Genomic DNA, 20587 nt, shown 5'->3' with positions numbered 1-20587 from the left:
AAATTTTTATATTCACGAGACTTAAAAATCGATCTCTAATTACTTATTAAATAATGTGAAGTCTTTATTAGCCACACTAACCTAAATTGATAAACACAATAATACATACTATACACCATAAATCATGCATATATTGTGTATAAACCCAGTCTGTTCTTGATCTATATAAAAGGACAAATTGTCACCACAATAAAATGTGTTTTTAGTAACATTATAAAAATGTTATTAAATTATAAATAAATGTTGTTAATATGTTTTTACCACATTTTATCAAATGTAAGATAAAACTTATATTGTTAAAGACTTATAATAATATTTTATATATTAATAATATTATTTTTTAAAATTTTATTAAAGTGATAGTTTATAATATTTTAATATTATTGCTTAATTTTTGTAAACTTTATAAAATGATAATGAGATTATATCATCACTTATATTTTATAACCATTGTCTACAAATCCTTTAAAATTTAAGATATTTTAATTTTTTTTAAACAAGAGATATCCTAAATTAGTTGGGATTAAATATAAATTATATATCAAAGTTCATTTATTTTAATATAAGTTTCATTTTATGATTATTTATATTCTTTACATGTTATTATTTTATTAGGTGTGAGACTTCAATTTTGAGAAATAACTAAAGATAAGAGAAATATATTTTTTATATCATTCTTTTACTTATGTGAGATATAATTTTTAAAATATAATTAGAAAAAAATAATATTAAGATTAAAAAAATGTTACTTTATTTGTAGTAACATTTTTTAAAAATATTATAATAATCTATTAACTTAATTTATAACAATATTTTAATAAATATAAATTGATGAATGTTGTTAGAAATGTTAAATATAATAATGAATGTATACTTCGTAGAAGTTAAAAAACCCTAAAAACACGAATAAATAGCAAATTGAATTTAAGATAATCGGTACGTACCCCTGGTTGTTTTCAATTCCTTGATCCTCTCATATTAAAACTTAATCTCACCAAATTAACCATTAGTGCCCAGTGAATTGGATAAGCCTTTTTATAAGTATTTTATAGAAAAAAAATTATATAATTCTATAAAAGTGAGACATACACAAAGTTACACAGATAATTCTATAATATTTTATACCACCATATAAAAGGTAATTAAAAGACAAATTACACAATTAATTATCATAAAAAAAATTTCAGAAAATAAATAAGAGAATAATAAGAAAACATATGTATGATGTTGATGTGTATGTTAATAAAATATGTTAACTATAATATGTTTTAAATAATTGATATAATATTTTTTTATTACAATATTATATTCCTAAATTTTGTTATTACGAATCTTATATATATATATATATATATATATATATATATATATATATATATATGTTATGGATTAAAAGGTGAAAATTTATCAACATCTAAAAAATGGGAGGTAAAAAGCTTCAAATAATTCTTTTTTAACTCCACTCAAGGTCTTTGGTTAAATTAAAACAAGTCTTACCATAAAAAAATAGATACAATCACCCAGGATATTTAATTTGAAATCATTTATATTTTTCGCAACTTTTATTGTTGTATATATCAAGAAAAAAAAAACCAGGATGGACTAGTAGTAAAATTTGGAATAAATAGGTTTAGTCTTTTTTATTCCTATAATTTTATTTATTTTATCTTTTATTCTTATAATTAAAATATTTTATTTTAATCTTTTGTACATTTATTTTTTAGTTTCTATAATTTTGTAAACTTATCTTTATAGCAATAGATCGATAAAAGATATTAAAAGAAAATAAAATAGTATGTATAGAAATTAAAATACTTTTAACTAATATAGTTTATATGATTATAAGGATCGAAAACATAATTAAATCGAATGAATATAAGGATACATAAATTCAATCCTTGTTATTCTAGTTATATTGTTACAAACAAACAAACAAAAAACTATCAAGCACAAACAACCATCGATCCTTCTTTTGAATACAAACCCAAAAAGAGAACAAGGGGGGACGGGAATTGAATAAGAACTCTACTAGGAAAAAGAAGAAGAAGAAAAAACTTTAAATAAATCTTTGGTTGGAATTAGGTATGATCTTAAATTCAAACTTTGATGTTGTTCGTGTAATATAATGGATAGAAGGAAAAAAAAAAACCTTTAAACTGGAATGCCGATGACAATATGGTTTGAATTCTTAGGGTTGACCACTTGAAATCCTATTGCCTCAAGCTCATGAATTTCTTTAGAACTCATTGTAGTCGTTATGTCTTTTGCTTCTTTTGTTTCTGGACACAAATTATGCCCTGGAATCACCATCCTCACTGAGAAATGAATAACCCCATTTCGCCGACCTTCCCAATTCGTCAAACCGTGACACAACATTTGGGGAACACTTTCCGACACAATTTTATTGGCACCAAGAAAATCCGAAAGTGCTATCCTTGCTACTCCAATAGGGCGAACATCTTTATACTTTTTGCATTGCACCTCAAACGTGATCGACCTTGCACGTGAAGGAATGTCTAACAAGAATTTTTCATTCCATGCTAGCAAACCTGCATCTTCATTCACCATTTTGGTGGTGCAACAATTGAGAGACTCAGCACGAACAACAACATACACCTTCTCCGCCACTTGACTTCGATCCATTCTTATGTTTTCTCCCGATATAACCGTGATCTCTAAGGCGCATGGCTTTTGTTTTGCTTCCATATCTATTTGAATTTTGTTGTATGTAAGTAGATATACACACAACTACGTGATATATAAATTGTAGACAATAGCAAAGCGCATAAAATTGTGTTTGTATATACGTGAAGGAAAGATATTGTTTGAGATGAAAGGGTAGGAAGAGCTTTGAGGGATTTAAGTAGTGTAGTTGGATGAGAAAATGTGAGGAAAGAAAGGAAAAACTACTCGTAATTTGCTATCGGTTTTAAGGGGAAATAGCTTGAAAACAATATTTCTAATAACAGTGTATAAATAGGAATTAGAGAACAGGATGTGTTGACCTTGACTATGAATTTTATTATGCCTACCTGACTGACTTTGGTAATCTAATCGAAATTTAAGTTTCCTTCCCATTATTACACTAAAAGGAAATTGTCGTATAGTGATACATATCCTATAGTGATATAATAAGTGTCATTAAAAACTATTTTTACCTACACAATAAGTATAACATATTTTTGTATATTGTTAAAAAGTGTAAGTATAAGTTATGGTGATACACAAAATATGTTGTTAACTTTCATTCAAAATCAAAACTAAAATTATGTGTGTAGTTATTATATGTCAAATAGATATATACCTACATATATTATATTTATGGTGATACTTTTTGTATATCACTATATGTAACATTTATTGTAATGTTATCATGGTTCCACCAAATGTTTTATATGCTAGGATGACTAGTTCCTTCAATGTAGAAAATTCAATATATGCAATTATGTTCCTAGCTGTGAAGTGTGAACTCTGCGTTGTAAGAAACAAGTTTTCTCAAAGTTTAAATAATTCCTATAAATGTATTGGGAAATTTAATGCAATTGCCTTAGAAGTTAGAACACATACCATTCTTGCACTCTTAATTATATAGTAGTATATTATAATTTTGAGTTTTTTTTAAAAGCTAATTTTAATCTATATATTGCATCATGAATACCAAAATTTGGCTAATCCTTTTTACTTATTTAGCTTTTCTGTTTGTTTAATTTTTTTAGAATAAATAAATCAATGAAAAAACTTCTTTCACTTTATTCTACCTACTTTGTTTAATTATCCCCTTAAATAAAAAAAATATAATATTACTAAAATAAAATAATTGAATCTTTTTTATTTAAAAAAAATGTCCACATATTAAGTTAATAAATGGAGCATGATGAGAAAATTACCATATTAAGCTAATTATCAATTATAAGTACATATTTAATATCTTAGGTCGAGACAAACAGTGACAACTTATAATCGTAGACTTGGTCCTTTTAAAATAAAATCTCACATGTTTCAGAACTACTGCTTTAAACCAAGTCTTTGTAATAACAATCATGGATCTTGGTAACCCCAAGAAAGCTGGCTTAATTTGGTGGAATTCTTAGAGACTACCATGGATCTTGGATTTCAGTCTACTATGGCAATTGTGGCATGGATCTTGGACTCATTCATGCTGGACAACAGGCTTCAAAAATACTATTTGTGAAATTGATTCTGTTGTGGCTCTCAACCTCGTCAACATAAGCCAAAATAATTTCCATCCTTTTGCCTCACTTATTCATCTGATTAGAGCGCAATGTTCAAGTGCAGCAAGATTGGCTAGCTTGTTTCATTCTTGCATGAAGAAAATTTATGGCTTGAAAACATGTAACGTACAAGTCATAGGGAGAAATGTCCTGTTTTTCGCAAATTTTGACATACTAGGAGAAAGGGATCGAAAAGGGAATACTTGAAGAAAGCTTAAAAAGGGACAACCAAGAATATAGATCAATCAGTGAAATTTTGAGTATCAAAAACTTTGGAAATTAAGGTGGTTATTGGCGATTTTTAAAAGTTAATAAAAGTTATATGCATGTAAAGTTAATATCAAATGATTGTTGTACTATTTCTTTTTTAAATACTAGATTTGGGGTATGATTTATAGGTCAGAAACACTTTTAAAATCACTTTGTTTATTCCTTTATATCTTTCTGTTTTAAGGGATGTTTGTATTTATTTTTACCAACTTTTTATTTTCTTTTAGTATAATATACATATAATTTCTTTTCTCTCTTTAATTTTAATTTTTTTAATATATGATTTCTTCGATCAATATTCATGTTAATCATTTGATCATTGTAACATTTATTCTGAATAATTCAAATCTCATGAAAATGATCAAATCATTACCTAAAAATCATAATTTATTAAACATATTTAAGTTAAATTTACTAGTTCAAACATAAAGAATTTATTGAATCAAATCCACCAAAAACACAACTTCAATTAGCTTCTCTTTTCCTAGTTAATATTATGGGGATTAAGAAGATTAGTGTGTAATTTTTTATATTTTTTTGTCTTGTTTCTTTTATCTTTCAAACACTAGTGCAAAAATTAGATTTAAAATCGGGGTTTTAAGAACGGTTAAAAAGTGACCGATCTTAAAAGTCACGTGGTGACAATTTTGTAAATAATGTGAACACTTTTAAGATCAGTTAAATTTTAACCGATTTTAAAAGTATTTTTAAGATCGGTTATAAAATAATCGATCTTAAAAGTACTTTTAAAATCGGTCATAAAAATCGGTTATTTTATGACCGATTTTAAAAGTACTACTTTTAAAATCGGTTATTTAAGAACCGATTTTAAAAGTGTTACGTTTAAAATCGGTTATTTAAGAACCGATTTTAAAAGTATCGTTAGAAACCTTTTATATTTCCCTCCATTCTCATTCTCTTTGATCTTTCGACCATTCCTTTTTTTACTCTCTCGCACTCTCATTTTTTAAAATCTCCCATAAGGTAAATTTCGTTGTCATTTTCGTTTTCGTCTTCTCATGCTCTTCTCATGTTTCTAGTTTTGTTGCAGGTTCATTTCGGGTAAATTTGAAATCTGGAACGGCCCGTTCTGCAAGGAGAACAGTTCATTCTGCAAGGAGAACGACCCGTTTTGCTAGGAGAACACCCCGTTCTGCAAGGAGAATGACGCGTTCTGCAAGGAGAACGGCCTGTTCTGCAACCAGAACGGCCCGTTCTAGATTAGTTTTAACTCATACCAAACTATGCTAGAACAGCCCATTCTAAACTATAATTTTAGGCCTTTTAAACCTAGAACGACCCTTTCCAATTTAATTTTTACAAAGCCAAGACTTTTAAGATCGGTTATAAAACAACCGATCTTAAAAGTTAACTTTTAAAATCGGTTATTTAACCGATTTTAAAAGTCTAACTTTTAAAATAGGCTCTTTTAAAATCGATTACGGAACCGATTTTGAAAGTTAAAAATAACTAATTTTAAAAAAAAAAATTTCCACTAGTGAAATATATATAAAAAAATAACAATCGTAATATTGGTTTAGTAAGACAATTTAAAATAAATGTATATGTACTATAAAAGCTAGTTTTTTTTAAACCTAGTAATGACTTTATGAGGGTGGATTGATTAAATTTAACATCTTAATTTTAGGCATTTAGGACACATGTTTAGACAATTTCGCAATCTCAAAACTTGACATTTGAAAAAATATATCAAATTACTTCAAAGGAATTGACCTAGAAATAAACAATATAACTTAAATTCTTGTCAATTAACTATCTCACTTATTTTTTATCAACAAAGAGATTTCATCGAGAAAGAGAATAATGGTTACAAAGTCCAAAGTCTTATTATAAGACTTGAATAAAGATTTGCTAAAAACCTCTCCCCCTAATACAAAAGAACTCCTCATCAAGACAAACCTCATATGACATAATGTAGAAAATTAACACTAACGTATGTGTAGGAATGTCGATAGGATAAGATGAGTATGAGGAATAGTCCTAGCTATCCGTCCAACTCCTCTGTTTCATATCATGTGTGTACCTAACAAGGTGATATCTTCAAAAAAATAAAAATAACACTAATTCACGATATATCTATAGATATTTATTAAAGGATAAAAGAAACTTATAAATAATTTTTAAAAAAAATAGTACGACATGATTTTTATTTATTTTAATAATCTTTTTAAAAATAATAGTTTAAAAGTAACAAAACTTAAATTATTTAAATATTATATACAATGTTATTAGTCAAGATTCTTCAATTTAAAAATTAAGAAAGAGGTAAATTGGATTGAGATTTTAAACTATTATTTTAAAAAAAAAGTTTTATGATATTCAATCAAGACATTTTTAATATAAAAAAGTTATATGGTATTCAATTAAAATAATTATAATTTTTTTAGATATATCAAAATATGGTGGTATTCAATTAAGATAATCAAAAAAAATTTTAAGAGTAAATTAAAATTTAATGATATTCAATTACGATTTTTTTTCACTTAAGAAAATCTGTAGGTATTAAAAACCATGAAGATTTCAATAAATTATTTTGAAAGATAAATTTTGTGAAACTTTTTAGTTGAATTTATATATAATTCACTCAAGCAACAATATTATCAAAAAATTTTAGATTTCACATGACTTTTTTTTTCTTATTTATTTCTCCTTTTTTTTTCTCCCACGCCTTTTTTGGTTTACTCTTTTTTTCCTCTCTCTCTTTGATCTTCTCCTCTATCTATCTTTTTTTTTCTCTCTCTCTTTCTTCCTCCTCTCTCTCTTCTCATGTCTTCTCTATCTCATTTTCTCCTTTTGTTTATATCTTTCATTTATTTATTCTCTCTATTTTTTTCCTTTTTTTTTTATTTTATATATATCAATATTTTTTGGTTACATTTTTTATCTACCAATATTGATGTATAATTCATCAATTTTTATTTTTAATTATGAAATATTTTAAATAATTTTTTATTTATTAAATACTATATATTGTTAAATTTCTTAAAATTATTAAATTTAAATATTCATTTTTAATAAAATTTAATTTTAAAATTTTAAACATATATTAAAAATATATTTTTACAATTCTACAAATATAATAATTTTGAACAAATTATTAAAATTCAATAATATGAATAGGAAAATATAAATATATAAAGGATTATATGTAAAATAATATTATTTAAGATGACATGAAATCGAAATCAATTATTTATTAAAAAATTAAAAATTTTATTAATTTTATTTTTTTTATTCAAACTTTTTTATTTATGTAATTTTTTAATAATATTATTATTATTTTTTAAAATTCATATTGTCTTTTAAAATCTAATAAAATCCATTAAAACCTTATAAATTCTTAACATACAAATCGATGAAAACTCATATTACAAGATTCTGAATAAAAGAATCTTAAAATTATTACATTTATATAAAAGCCTTTTGTAAAAAAAAAAAAAAAGTCATTAACCTCTTGTAAAATCTTTTAAAATATACAAGACTTTTTTATGCTAAAAGAATCTTATATAATTACAATCCAATACACTTTTCTAAATTTAATTGTTATTAAAGTACTTCAGTCTCATAAAATTAAACAAAACCAATAAACTAAAATAATTGAAGTCCACATGTCTAAAGTTAAAGTTCAAAAGTTATATTTCAATCTCACAAATCAATCTAAATAAAAAAAATTAAGTAATATCACATTTTTATTTAACAAATATTATATAATAAAAAAATATTTAAATAATTTTATTATAACGAGTATCTACAAGACGGATGTCTCGATATCCATTTTCATCCCCATTTATTAATATGAGTACAAATAAGTTCACTTAAATTATCCACTAATATATCTACTTATTATCCGTTGTAATTTTTTTTTAAAGATATCCGTGAGTACAAGTTTTTTTTTCTTCCCATTCCTAGATATGTTTATACTATACATGAAGTATCTCACTTAGTTAATGACTTTGTCAGTTCATCCTTATTACATATCCTGTAGCTAATGAAGTTGTCAATAAATCCATGATATATGTCTTAACAAATAAATGACATATTCATGTTATAAACCAATCTAAAATGAATAAAAGGCGAAACATAATAATAGATAAGCAATGGTTTTAAACTTTTAGACCAAACACTTGTAAGAGAAGAAAAAAAAGTTTTTCTGTAAACTAAAAATATCTCTCACATAAATTAATTTGTAGAAATTTTATTTTACCAACTTATGAAAATTTTATTTTTAACTTATGTATAAGATAATTTTACTTTTGAAAAAGAATATTTTATTTTCTTATAAGTAATTTTGAAAAAATTATCTAAAGAGACAATTAATATATATCTAAAAGAAAAAATTGCACTAATATTTCCTAAGGTCTTTTTAAATGATATACATATCACCTCTAATATTTAAATAAATATGTCCTATTTATTTATCTAAGTGATATATAAATCCTTATATAAAATAACATCATTTGTGTATTATTAGGAGATAACAAATTATTAATATAATTGTAAACAATTGAATGAGATTTAATCTCTTTAATTTTAATTTCAAATTATATCATACATCTCATGTGTGTTTTGATTTAAAAATATATCAATTTTAAAGAATAATTTTAAAATATGAACTAACAAATCATTATTGTTAAAATTAAAGAATAATAAAAATTTTCATAAAGAAAATAAATATTGTATGTAATTTAAAAATGAGGGATAAACACACATGATTAGTAAAAATATGAATTAAGTTTTATTTTTTTTCTTTTTTTCTTACTTTAATTAATGATATTATTTTAAAAGAGGTAAATGAATTTTAAAATCTAAAAAGAAGATACATGTCATTCATTTCATTTAAATAAAGAAGGTGAGTGTAATTTTCTTGATCTAAAATTCAATGTTGACTAGGAAAAAAAAAAGTGATGATACAAATTGTAGCGCGTGAGCTAGCTATGGCGGTTGGGTGTCTGTGCCGACAGCCCTACCTATCGGAAGTTATGCATGCATCTGGATGCATGGATTCTCAATAAAAACAAGGGAATTGTTACGAAAGATCGAGGAATTTTAATACATTTTTTTTTTTTTATGTAAACTCATAAAAAATTTAAAAATATTAATTTAATTATAAAATAAATAATCTAAATTATACTTATAAAATGTAAGATAAAATTATAGAAATTAAAATTATAAAATTTCAATAATATTATAAAATATTAAAAAAAGAAAAAATAAATAAATAGTAATTAAAAATTTATTAAAATTATAATTTAAAAATTTAAAAATTTAAGATAAAAAGACAAAAAAATATACTTAAAATTTTATTAAAATTAAAATATAGAAATTCAAAAATTTTAAGTGAAAAAATAGAAATATATTAAATATATAATAATATTATTACAAATAAATTAGAATATATAAAATAAAAATAAAATAATTAAATAACTTAAAAATTGAAAAAATAAAATATTATAAATATTATTTAAATAAATTATTAAAAATATAACATATAAAAAACTGTACCGGTACCCTCTCAAATAAGATGGGTACTATAGGATTTCTCTAAAAATAAATATGCAAATTCTAGCAGATGACTCAGCTATTACGCGCTTTTGGATACTCATTCTCGTCTTATAGTTGTCTAGTAACATATGGTGCATTTCTAACGTCAGAAAGATGAAAGGACATCGAATCTTATATAACCTTTAAACACATCATGATCGTGGTTTGTGAATATGATCTTTTGGATGCAATAGAATAAAAATTATGCTATGTTGTGCTACTTTTTTTATAATTTGTTTTTATCATATTATTTTACGTCTTTTTTTTCCCTCTTGTTTTCTTATTTCTATCCGATGTTTTAAATTATATTGTGATTTTCTATTACATGAATGGTTCCTCATCATACTATAATTCAACATTTTCTCTTCTTTATACATTAAAATTACCAAATATTAAATTAAATGTTCCGGTAACAACAAAGAAGTATTACCTTTTTGACCTAATTGCTCCTTCTTAGAAAACCTAGCAGGCATTTTCTTTCTAAAGCGGAAGCATTACTTAACCAACACCTATCCCTGAAACTTCAGGATTCATCTTTCATCATCATGTCACAAAGAGCTTTGTTAAAAATAATAAAATAATACTCGCCTATTTGTATTAAGCTATGATCCAATGACAAATGAGTTGTCATCCTACCACGCATGTTCGGTTGATAAGTATCAACAATAATTAGTGATTTAATTAATAAATATTAATATTTATTATCAATCATTATCATTTATATTTCTGTTATTTATATTTTATTAGTAAATATATTAGTCATATTTCAAAGACAACATTAATACATTAGATTTTTTTCTCTATTTTATATTATTTTATTTTTTCTTTTTATTTTTTCTTTCTTTTATGTTATCAGCACGATAATCTTTCATCTATTGGTGTTACAATTGTAAGACAAAGTTGTGAAAATTTTTCTTGAATGTCATATTTTTAAGACAAATATTTTAAGTATTGAACATGTCAAATATTACAAAATTTGAATTTGTTACTGTTAATTTGTTCGGAAAACTTGTGATTTATCTTCTAAAAAAATGACGTCAACAATTATATATGAAGATAATGTTATATGTATTGCATAGTTGAAAGATGGGTAGATAAAGAGAGATAGAACAAAACATATTTTACCGATTTATTTTTACTCATGATCTTCAAAGGGAAGATGATATAAATGTTTAACAAGTTCGCTCAAGTGACAACCTAAAAAATAATCTACTTACAAAGTCACTTTTAAGAAAAGTTTTTGAACAGTTAATACGTAATATTGGACTTTGTCGTCTTAAAGAATATATACATGAGGGGAGAAATAAATATTTATGAATGATGTACTCTTTTTTTTCACTAAGTTTTTATCCCATAGCATTTTCCCTAGTAAAGTTTTAATGAGGCACATTTTAAGAAGTGTTATGAATAATAATTAATGGCTCAATTAGTTGATATCAATATTTAGTATCAATTATTATCATTTATATTTTCGTTATGTATTATTCTCTTTTTATATAATTGTTCAACTACTACATATCCTTATAAATATGTTAATTCTCTTCCAAAGATAATACATTAATTAAATTTTTTTGTCCATATTACATTGTCTTTTTATCCTCTCTATTTTTTTTCTTTTATAACACTTATCATATTTTATGAACTAATTAATTTAACTAGATAATTAGATCGATGACCTATAAGTGTACAAAATGCATTTATATATATATATATAGTTGAGATCTCAAGCACTTCTTTCAAAACTGCTTTGGATCTTAAATCAACATTATCCTAAATACAGAACAGATGTAGCTACCATTTAATATTTCTTATTTATTCAAGAAATTATCCCAAGCACACAATCCACTTTATAAAAAACTTCACTCAAGAACTTCACAATCCACTTTATAAAAAACTTCACTCATGTTTACAAATATAGAACTTACTTCAATACAAGTTTACAATCGATTTTAGAGTTGTTTTTATTGTAAAGTATTTTTTTTATTTTTAAATAAAGAAAAACTTTTAGAAATTAATATTTTAAACTTGTATGGTGATGGTATTTGACTAAGAAGACGAGAATTCCATAAACTTTATGCTGTTCCCTTAACCTACGGCGGGACTACCCTCACCGCGAAACGAATGACCCCATTGTCTTTCCCTTCCCAGTCCCTCAACCGGCAACTGGACACGTGCACGGAATTTCCCGGCGGGCCACCGGCGAGGAAATCGGAAACTGCAACTCTGGCGACCCCAACGGGTCTCACAGCCTTGAACCTGTTGCATTGAACCTCGAAGGTGATGGACCTTGCATGCACCGGCAGCTTCAGCATTGCCTTCTCATTCCACGAGAACAAACTGGAGTTGTTGCTCCCACTATCTTTCGCCATCTTGGTGGTGAAGCAGTTTAAGGACTCGGCACGAACGACGACGTAGGGGTCCTCCGTCACTCGAAGGTTTTCGCAAGATATTACTGTGATCTCTAGCGATGTACCCGAGCTTTCCCCCATAAGTATAAGTGTGAATGTCAAGCTGTGTTTGTATTTGTTGTGACTTGTGAGAGGAGAGCAGGGGTATATATAGGTGCTACGGAATAACGTGGAGGATTATTATTATTTTTTTAAAATTTTTTTATGGTTTTTTCCTTGGGTGATTATTAAATACTAGATGCTCATTCATGAGAACCAATTAGTATTAAGAAATTCAAACTCTTAAATAAATTTTAGTATTTTGAAGAAATAGTATTTTATTATTTTTTTAAATTAATTAAATTGAAAATAATTAAGTAGAAAAAAGGAAGATGACGAATCTTAATAATTTTAAGGCTAATGTTAAAAAATAAAAAAAAATCGTTGACAAATTTAATGTTTAACTAACTTTTTCAAATGTGTGAGAATTAATTAAAAGAGTTTTATATTTAAGAGTAGTAAAGAATTTTTTTTTATCTATAAAAAACAATTATAATCATAATAATGGGAATCAAACTTAAGTGCTTATACTTCTATTTTAACTCCTTCTTCTCAATCTAGTGGTTATGATAGAGAGAATACAATAGAATATGAAGACAAATTACTAAAAATATATTGATATTATATAAAAAAAATAGTTACATATTATCACTTTAATTATTAGAATTTAATCAATATGTACCATTATAGAAAATCACTGTCTCGTGAATAGTATTGTATTTTCCAGAATCATATTCCTACCATTATTATATCTAAGAATGTCATTTCTATAAATATTTAAAAATATGATCGATAAGAAATAACCATTTCTAAGAATAATTTAAAATAATTAAAATAAAAAAAACAAAATTAAAATAAAAGTTATAATTAATTTAAATAAAAACTTGTAATATTTCTATGAAAATAAATAACTCTTCATCTCTTACCAATATAATAGAAAAATGGTTTAAATTATGATATAATTACTTTCTTGAAAACAAACAATATCAAAAAAGTTTTCTTTTTCAAAATTGATAAAAATAAATAAATAAATAAACATGTGAATTCTACCTTTCCATCAGGACATTCTTGTAAATGAATTTTTAATCTCTAAATTAAACAAACGTGCCCTGGAGTAAATTTTATAAAAACTATCGGTAATTTAGAAATCATGTTTGGTATAATTTGTAAAGTATATTATCAAAGTTAGAATAAATCATTGTCTGTTGTTGAATGATAATATATACAAACACTTTACACCATTAATGTATTATTATTTAACACTCGTTAATTATTTATATGTTGAGTTGTTGACAAAAAATAATTATCTTAAGTGATATGTATAAGTGTCTTTAATACTGTACCAACATTTGACACTTCTAAAAATATTTTAAGATACAAAAAAATAAATTTTATTGATATTCATATTACATTTTTATATAAATGTTAGCATATTCTTAATTGAAAATTATTAAATTTTTAGATAAAAATAAATGTTTTAATAAATATTTTTTTTACTCTCTTATTCACCCACATTTGTTGCCATCACACAATACAAAACACCACCTCACACCACCACCGACTCAAGTCCACAGTGAACATTATATTTGAGAGAGAAGAATAAGGAGCCTTATGTGTGGAGAATGGGAGTATGGATTTGAATATGAAATTATCGGTGATAACAGCTCCTTTTTTACAAAAATTCCACCATCAACCTTTTAATTCCATTTATCACCTTCTAAGGTCATTGCCACCTCCTTCTCGAGGATATATGAGTTCATCACTAGGATGGAGGCAGTCGTCACCGTCTCTCCACACAGATCAAATTGATTTTTCGACGATGAAGACACAACTTTGTTGTTACATCTTCAATTTCATATGGTAGACTGCTTTTGGCAATTGTGTTTTTGATTTGTGAGTTACTATGAGATTAAAGAATGCAAATCCAAATTTGTAGGTTACGAGAAATCAATTTTTTTTTTTTTTCAAAGTTGAGGGAATCAAAGATGAAAACCAGGTTGGATTTGGATGACAACTACGTGAGCGACGAACTAAAAGGAAGCAACCAATGAAAAGGAGACAATATGGGCTTGAACAAGAAAGGGACATTGGGGGAAAAGGAGGGATCGTTGAAAAATATTTAACACAGCGCTTAAATGTATTTTTACAATAAAAAATAATTAAAAAAATATTTAAGCACAATAACACTGTTCATGGTGGCAGCTAAACCATATGAATTGTTTGTTCACTGTAGCAATCGTTAGTTATCATAACTAAAGCAAGAGCATCTTCTACTAAAGGTTGTCTTCTATATTTTTAAAAATATTTTACACTTTTTTAGAATGGTTCTAGCATGAAGTACTTTATTACATGTCTTATCTATATACCATTAAATTGACTTGTTATTACCATTTAAAACTGGAAGAAAAAAATAAAAATTATCAGGATGATTGTTTTTATATAGTTCAATCCAGAAAACATCTATTAACCCAAATTCAACATTGCAAACTCATGATATTCAGCACAATTGAGAATTAAAAATCACAATAAATACAAAATCTATAAGATTCCAAACTCATAACTAATGCCTCAATCATACATAACAATGCAAATAAAGAAAAATTGAGGAAAAAAAAATAGTCGTTGAAGCATTCATGAAACACTACAACAACGATCTATGGTTTGCGTCAATGCTTCTCATCCACATATTCTTTAGGTCTCTCACAATCAACCCTAGAAGTGGTAGTGTTGCTTGCACCACAACTACCATCTTCATACATTTATCTCTTTCCCTTTCTTTTTGGCGAGACGGTGTTCCACTGTATACAAGTATTTGAGACCATTTTCTTTTTTTCTTTCTCTTTTCTTCTCTCTCTTTTCCCTTTTCCTCATACTCTACCATTCCACTATTGCGCATTCGCTTCCATACACCCTTTTTTCTCTTCTCCCTTTTATTACTCTCTATCTTTGGCTCGCTCACTATCTCCCTCCTTTCCCTTTTCCCAGGCCATAGAAGCTTTGCGTATCACTCATCCTGTTGGAGTTAGAAGTCCCACCATTGCAGGTCGGAGGGTTTGGGAGTTAGGGTCTGGAAGAAAACCAAAATGGAAGAAAATCAAAACCTTTTGATAAATCCTTGAAATATTAATTAATATCATTTAATGATACATTAATTATAGATTAATTATATTACTTCAAATAAAAATATCAAATTATTTAATTAAAATCTTAAGTTATCGATCACAAATCTCAGCCATTTAATTTTTAAATAATATATCCAATGGTGAAAATTACTACTTCATCCATTTACCATATTTCTTAGTACTTCATGTTAGAATTTTCCACTTTTTTATGATGTCACATCATAGTTTTTACCTTAAATAATTTAGGCGAATATTACAGTGAACCATTAAATCATGTGATTCACTAATGAACTATGTGAATTTTATGATTTGTTGAAATGGTTCATCTGTGAGCCATGATTTCATACCTTTAAATTTATTATAAAATAAGTTAACGTTCTAGATTGAAGAACAATGTCCATTTTAAATTTTTATATAAAAAATATCCTTTTAATAAATATCTTTTTTGCCCCGTTATTCATCCACATATGTTGCAATCACACAATACAAAACCCCTTATTCTTTTAATAGATATTTATTCTTTTAATAAATGTCTGAATTGTAACAATGCATTTTTACAAATGGTGAAAGACTTGTTCTTCTAGTTGCATCATTTTACAATTGGAAATATTCATCATTATTGCTAACTCCTTTGACAATGTGTAAGAATACATGCCTTGGCATTTTGAACTTTCGTCGAAATTCATTATTGCTATATATTGGACTTGTGTAGAAATTATCATTAAATAAGAAAAATGACATTCTTCACAATTTCTCAAAATGAGTTCTTTTATGAACATGTTGGTTGTAACTAATACCTTTTTTTTCCACCCGTTGATCAATTAGTTTTTAAATGCACTTACGTTATGTCAACAAATTTTTATTTAAGCTCTTTATCAAAATGCGAATTGTAACGATCTATTAGATAAAAGAAGGTAAGAAATTTAACACAATAATAGTAGTTGCAATGGTTCAAAAATATATTAAAAAAAATGCAACGGTCAAATTTACAATTTCAGCGATTTTTCTTGTGAAATTCGGATCGAACACATACGTACAGTGAAAAAAATTCAAAATGAAGGAACTTTTTTATTCATAATAATAATATATTTTAATAGCATATTTTATTATTATATTTTATGTGATGAACCCACAAATTCTAAAGAGGAGCGGATCTGATTTCAGCATCCAAGCTCTCCATATGGAATAAAGCACATACAAGTCCAAAACATGCAAATTTCACTTTTTTAAAAGTTTTTTGTACTATATTCATCATGTAAGTCTAAAAACAAACGTTAGAGCTACTATAAGTATATATATGGTATTATTATTATAATTTTAATGAATATAAAATATACTTCTCTTTAATAAACAAAAAAATCGTATGGGCTTATTGGATCCTTAAAAAATTATAGTTCTAGCATGCCATGCTACCTATCAAGAATATATATAATATGATTTGATATAAACCTTCATGCACGAATTTCACGAAATCCTTTAGCATGATGAAACAATCTACTTTTATTATGATGAACCAACGTGTACAAATTATTGCGTATTTTGAATCGTCGAATGTGAGTTTATAAAAGTTCAGAATATATGTGGTGGCCGGGGCCTTCTGTCGAGCATGTTAAAGGGTATAGTATATATGCTAGCTAGTGATATGAAAACAGACGGTTATATTTTTTCAGCCAAAAAAGAGAATATATTAAGTAGGTGTAAAGGGGTACCCTAACCCTCATACAAAACATTACGTAACGCTGTATAATTCTAATTCAATAAAGTAAAGTTATTCCCCTTCATACGGTTGGGAGAGATGAACATCCTGGAACATTTATTTAATGGGTTGTGAGTATGTACAAGCTACGCAAATCCTAATATAAGGATGATTCTATTTTTGTAGCTCCAGGAATAAAGCACTTGGAGAGCAATCTATCAATAAATAATAAATAAATCATATAATTGAATTTGATAATATAATATACTCAAAATCTTAAGATATTATCACTACTACAAAACTAATTTTTATCGACAATTAATAGATGACAATAAATTAATTGCCGGTATTTTATTAATAAATTAGAAGTAATTATGGCTAATAAGTAAAGGTTGGTAAAACGTCAAGTAAAGGCAATTTGATATTTGCCAGTAATAATTTATGACTTTATTTTTATATTTTTTTAAAAGTTAATCTATTTATTTACTTAAATTTTAACCTTTTGTACTTTTCATTTTAAAATGTCTTGTTTCATATTCTCACTCTTCTCATGGTTCCGCATCCGTAACTTCTCTTCTTGCCACAGCCAAAGGTAAATGACAGTCTTAACTTCTTTTCTCAAATTGATGGATGAATTTCAATTTCTCTTGTCATCAACTTTTCTCATATTAATAGCTCCATTTGATCTGCTTCCGAATGCATGCATTTTGAAGATTTAATGTTCGCTGCTTTCAGGTTAGGGTTTCTATAATCTATTCCTAGTTTTGGTTAGATCATTCACTTTATTTCTAGTTATGCTAGATCATTCACTTCGAAGTAGCTATGGTACTGATTTTTCTAATTTTTCTAATTCTAGTTCTTCAATATTTTTATTTTCCCGACATATTAGATATCACGAAATTGGAAACCTTCATTTTTCTTTCTACCTTTGTTCATTGTTGGTTTGGCTCTGCATTTCCAGCTTCCAGGGGATAAATTCTGTAGAGAATAAATTAGGAGGAGTGACGTACGGATAGTAATCGCACTACGTAGCAGTGGCGGCCAAAGAATAGATGCCATTGCCTTAATCAACATTTAATACCTTTTCCTTGTAGCCTTGGTACCTCTTAACCTACCCATTCATCTTTTACAGATTACTTCACACCATACTTGCTCATTTGTTTGTTCCTGCTGATTCGAATTCTAAAAGTATAAAATTTATTAAATTCATCCCTATGTATACAAATATTATTGGTTTGACATGTCATCATGTGTTGATTCTTTTACACGTTCTTGATTAAGTCTTAATATACAGAGACAAAGGAATTAAATAAAGGTATCATCTATAGAGTCACCAAAGTCACCATACAATTTTAAGTGACAAGATACCATTGTTTCCCAATCCCATGTTCAGGTAGAAAAACACATTCCACGGTTGTTCCTACTACATGCATAGAATTATTATGTTCCTTTTGAAAACAGGCCAGAAACTACTAGTTATTACCTTGCCAACTGCTCCAAGAATTATAGTTGCATCTGAACATCCATAGACGGTGGCATATCTCAATGGTGCTAGGATGTAGATGGCAGACTCGTGGCAATTTAGAACCTGCAATGACCAAAACATAATCTTAATAATTCATACCTATACGGACAAAAATTTCAAGACCTCTAGTTTACAAAATATATGAAGTAAGATGAATAGAAAGCTGAGTGAGCAGAAACAAATGGTAAACACTTGACTTGAGCACTCAAAACTTCAAATATCAGCTACCCTGAAATCTCTTTTCAAGGAAGATGGTAGTAGGGATGTTCAAAACCTAACTCGTCCTAAATTAACAAACTAACCCAATACAAACCGATTAGCTGGTGTTGATTATTTGTATAATTTTTTTTAATATGTCTATATCACCGATATCATTATGCATATATTGGTTTTATAGGCATTCCAGTAGACAAAAATTATTAATAATTAAAATTTTCTCATTTTGAAGCTTTCCAGAGTTATAATTGACCTACAATCAGTCTCAATAGTCAAATGATTAAGTTTGAAAGAAAGTTGAAAAAAGAATTGTTAAAATTCAATTGTAATGATAAATCACTTATTAGTTATTATATTCATAAGAACCTTAAAAGAGAAATAGAAATTTGATAAAAACAAAGAACGATTCTAGTGATCAACTGAGAATAGGAGAAAGAAACCTCCTCCAAGGGTTTCCCTTCTCTTACAAACTATCTATTTCTTGAATGGCTTCTCCCTCCTTTCTCCTTATTTATCAAAGTCATCCCCTCTAACTGCCGCAGTGCCACTAACTGATTTTCCCTTCCCATTCTCCTAAATCCTAAAAGATATACTATTCCTACTGTAAAACTAATGCAACAGTTAGGATACATGATACAAGTCTTTAACGCATGTTAACAACAAGCTAATCCATGCAGGATATGGCAACAATGATGTCCAACACTGGTTGACAATACAATACATTAAGCACTCTGAAATTAAATAATGTTCAAATCAAGAACCTAAATCTGCATGTACATAATTTGTTCAGACATAAAACAGTTAATATTATTATGATGTGGATACGTTATGATATATTTATTAATATGATGACCATTCCAAAGTGTGCAAGATTTGGAAAGCTTTTCAAGGTTCTTTCACTTTATTCTCCTTTGAAAATTTTATATTTAAGGTTATGTTATTAACACTATATGTTTGTGTAAATTTTTAAGAATGTGGACCCTAGAACCTGTGAAAAGAAGAAAAATATAGATTGTGTTGATGATGGAATTCAGCCAATAGGTATTACTCATTAAAAGACAATATCTTAAGTTGTTTTTGTAAATGAAAAGTTGATAAATGTATACATGATTATTGTTATATTTAATAATGAGTTCTGTCTTTTTTAATAAGCAGAGACAAATCAAAAGAGTATGACTAAAGATGGTGACATCACTTCCTTGCTAAAGCTTCTTAGGAAAAATAATGATGAAGATGCTAGAAAACTAGCGGCAAAGACTTTGTTTGATAGGCAAATGTTGGAGGATTACTTCATTGGATAAACCTTTCTTATAATGATGAGGCTCTTAAATATTGTAGAAGTTGGAAAATGCATTTGTGTTTCTCTTTTCCTCCTTTTTTATTTTTTTCAGTCCCTTGCTATACTGCTGTACTTATGGTGAATAATAGTATTTTGGTTATATCAGCTGATTGGTTTTGAATGAATGATCGATAGCTGTAATACAGATAATGTCACAACTTGAAGTTTACCATCAGCT

General features: G+C 26.6%; 2 protein-coding genes and 1 non-coding gene across 3 annotated transcripts; 1 reads left to right on the top strand and 2 right to left on the bottom strand.

Moving 5' to 3' along the window:
• Nucleotides 1–1880: 1880 nt before the first annotated feature.
• Nucleotides 1881–2952, bottom strand: LOC109802503 (BON1-associated protein 2). The gene has a single exon (XR_003804377.2). It is a non-coding gene; the product is annotated as a BON1-associated protein 2 (transcript).
• An 8904-nt stretch (nt 2953–11856) lies between these two features.
• LOC109800706 (BON1-associated protein 2) lies at nt 11857–12588 on the bottom strand. Its single transcript, XM_020361546.3, has one exon. It carries the CDS (start codon nt 12551–12553, stop codon nt 12155–12157), a length of 399 nt encoding a protein of 132 aa, XP_020217135.1. The 5' UTR covers nt 12554–12588; the 3' UTR covers nt 11857–12154.
• Nucleotides 12589–17405: 4817 nt separating this feature from the next.
• LOC109800612 (uncharacterized) lies at nt 17406–20535 on the top strand. Its single transcript, XM_083070227.1, has 4 exons — nt 17406–17921; nt 18043–18064; nt 20042–20111; nt 20226–20535. The coding sequence occupies exons 1-4, from the start codon at nt 17851–17853 to the stop codon at nt 20369–20371; spliced, it is 309 nt and encodes a 102-aa protein (XP_082926353.1). The 5' UTR covers nt 17406–17850; the 3' UTR covers nt 20372–20535.
• Nucleotides 20536–20587: the final 52 nt, after the last annotated feature.

This window comes from Cajanus cajan, chromosome 3 (assembly GCF_000230855.2).
Source record: "Cajanus cajan strain Asha chromosome 3, NIPB_CcT2T_4, whole genome shotgun sequence".
Lineage (NCBI taxonomy): Eukaryota > Viridiplantae > Streptophyta > Magnoliopsida > Fabales > Fabaceae > Cajanus > Cajanus cajan.
Note: the sequence above shows the minus strand (reverse complement) of the source record. Positions and strands in the feature narration are given on the sequence as shown.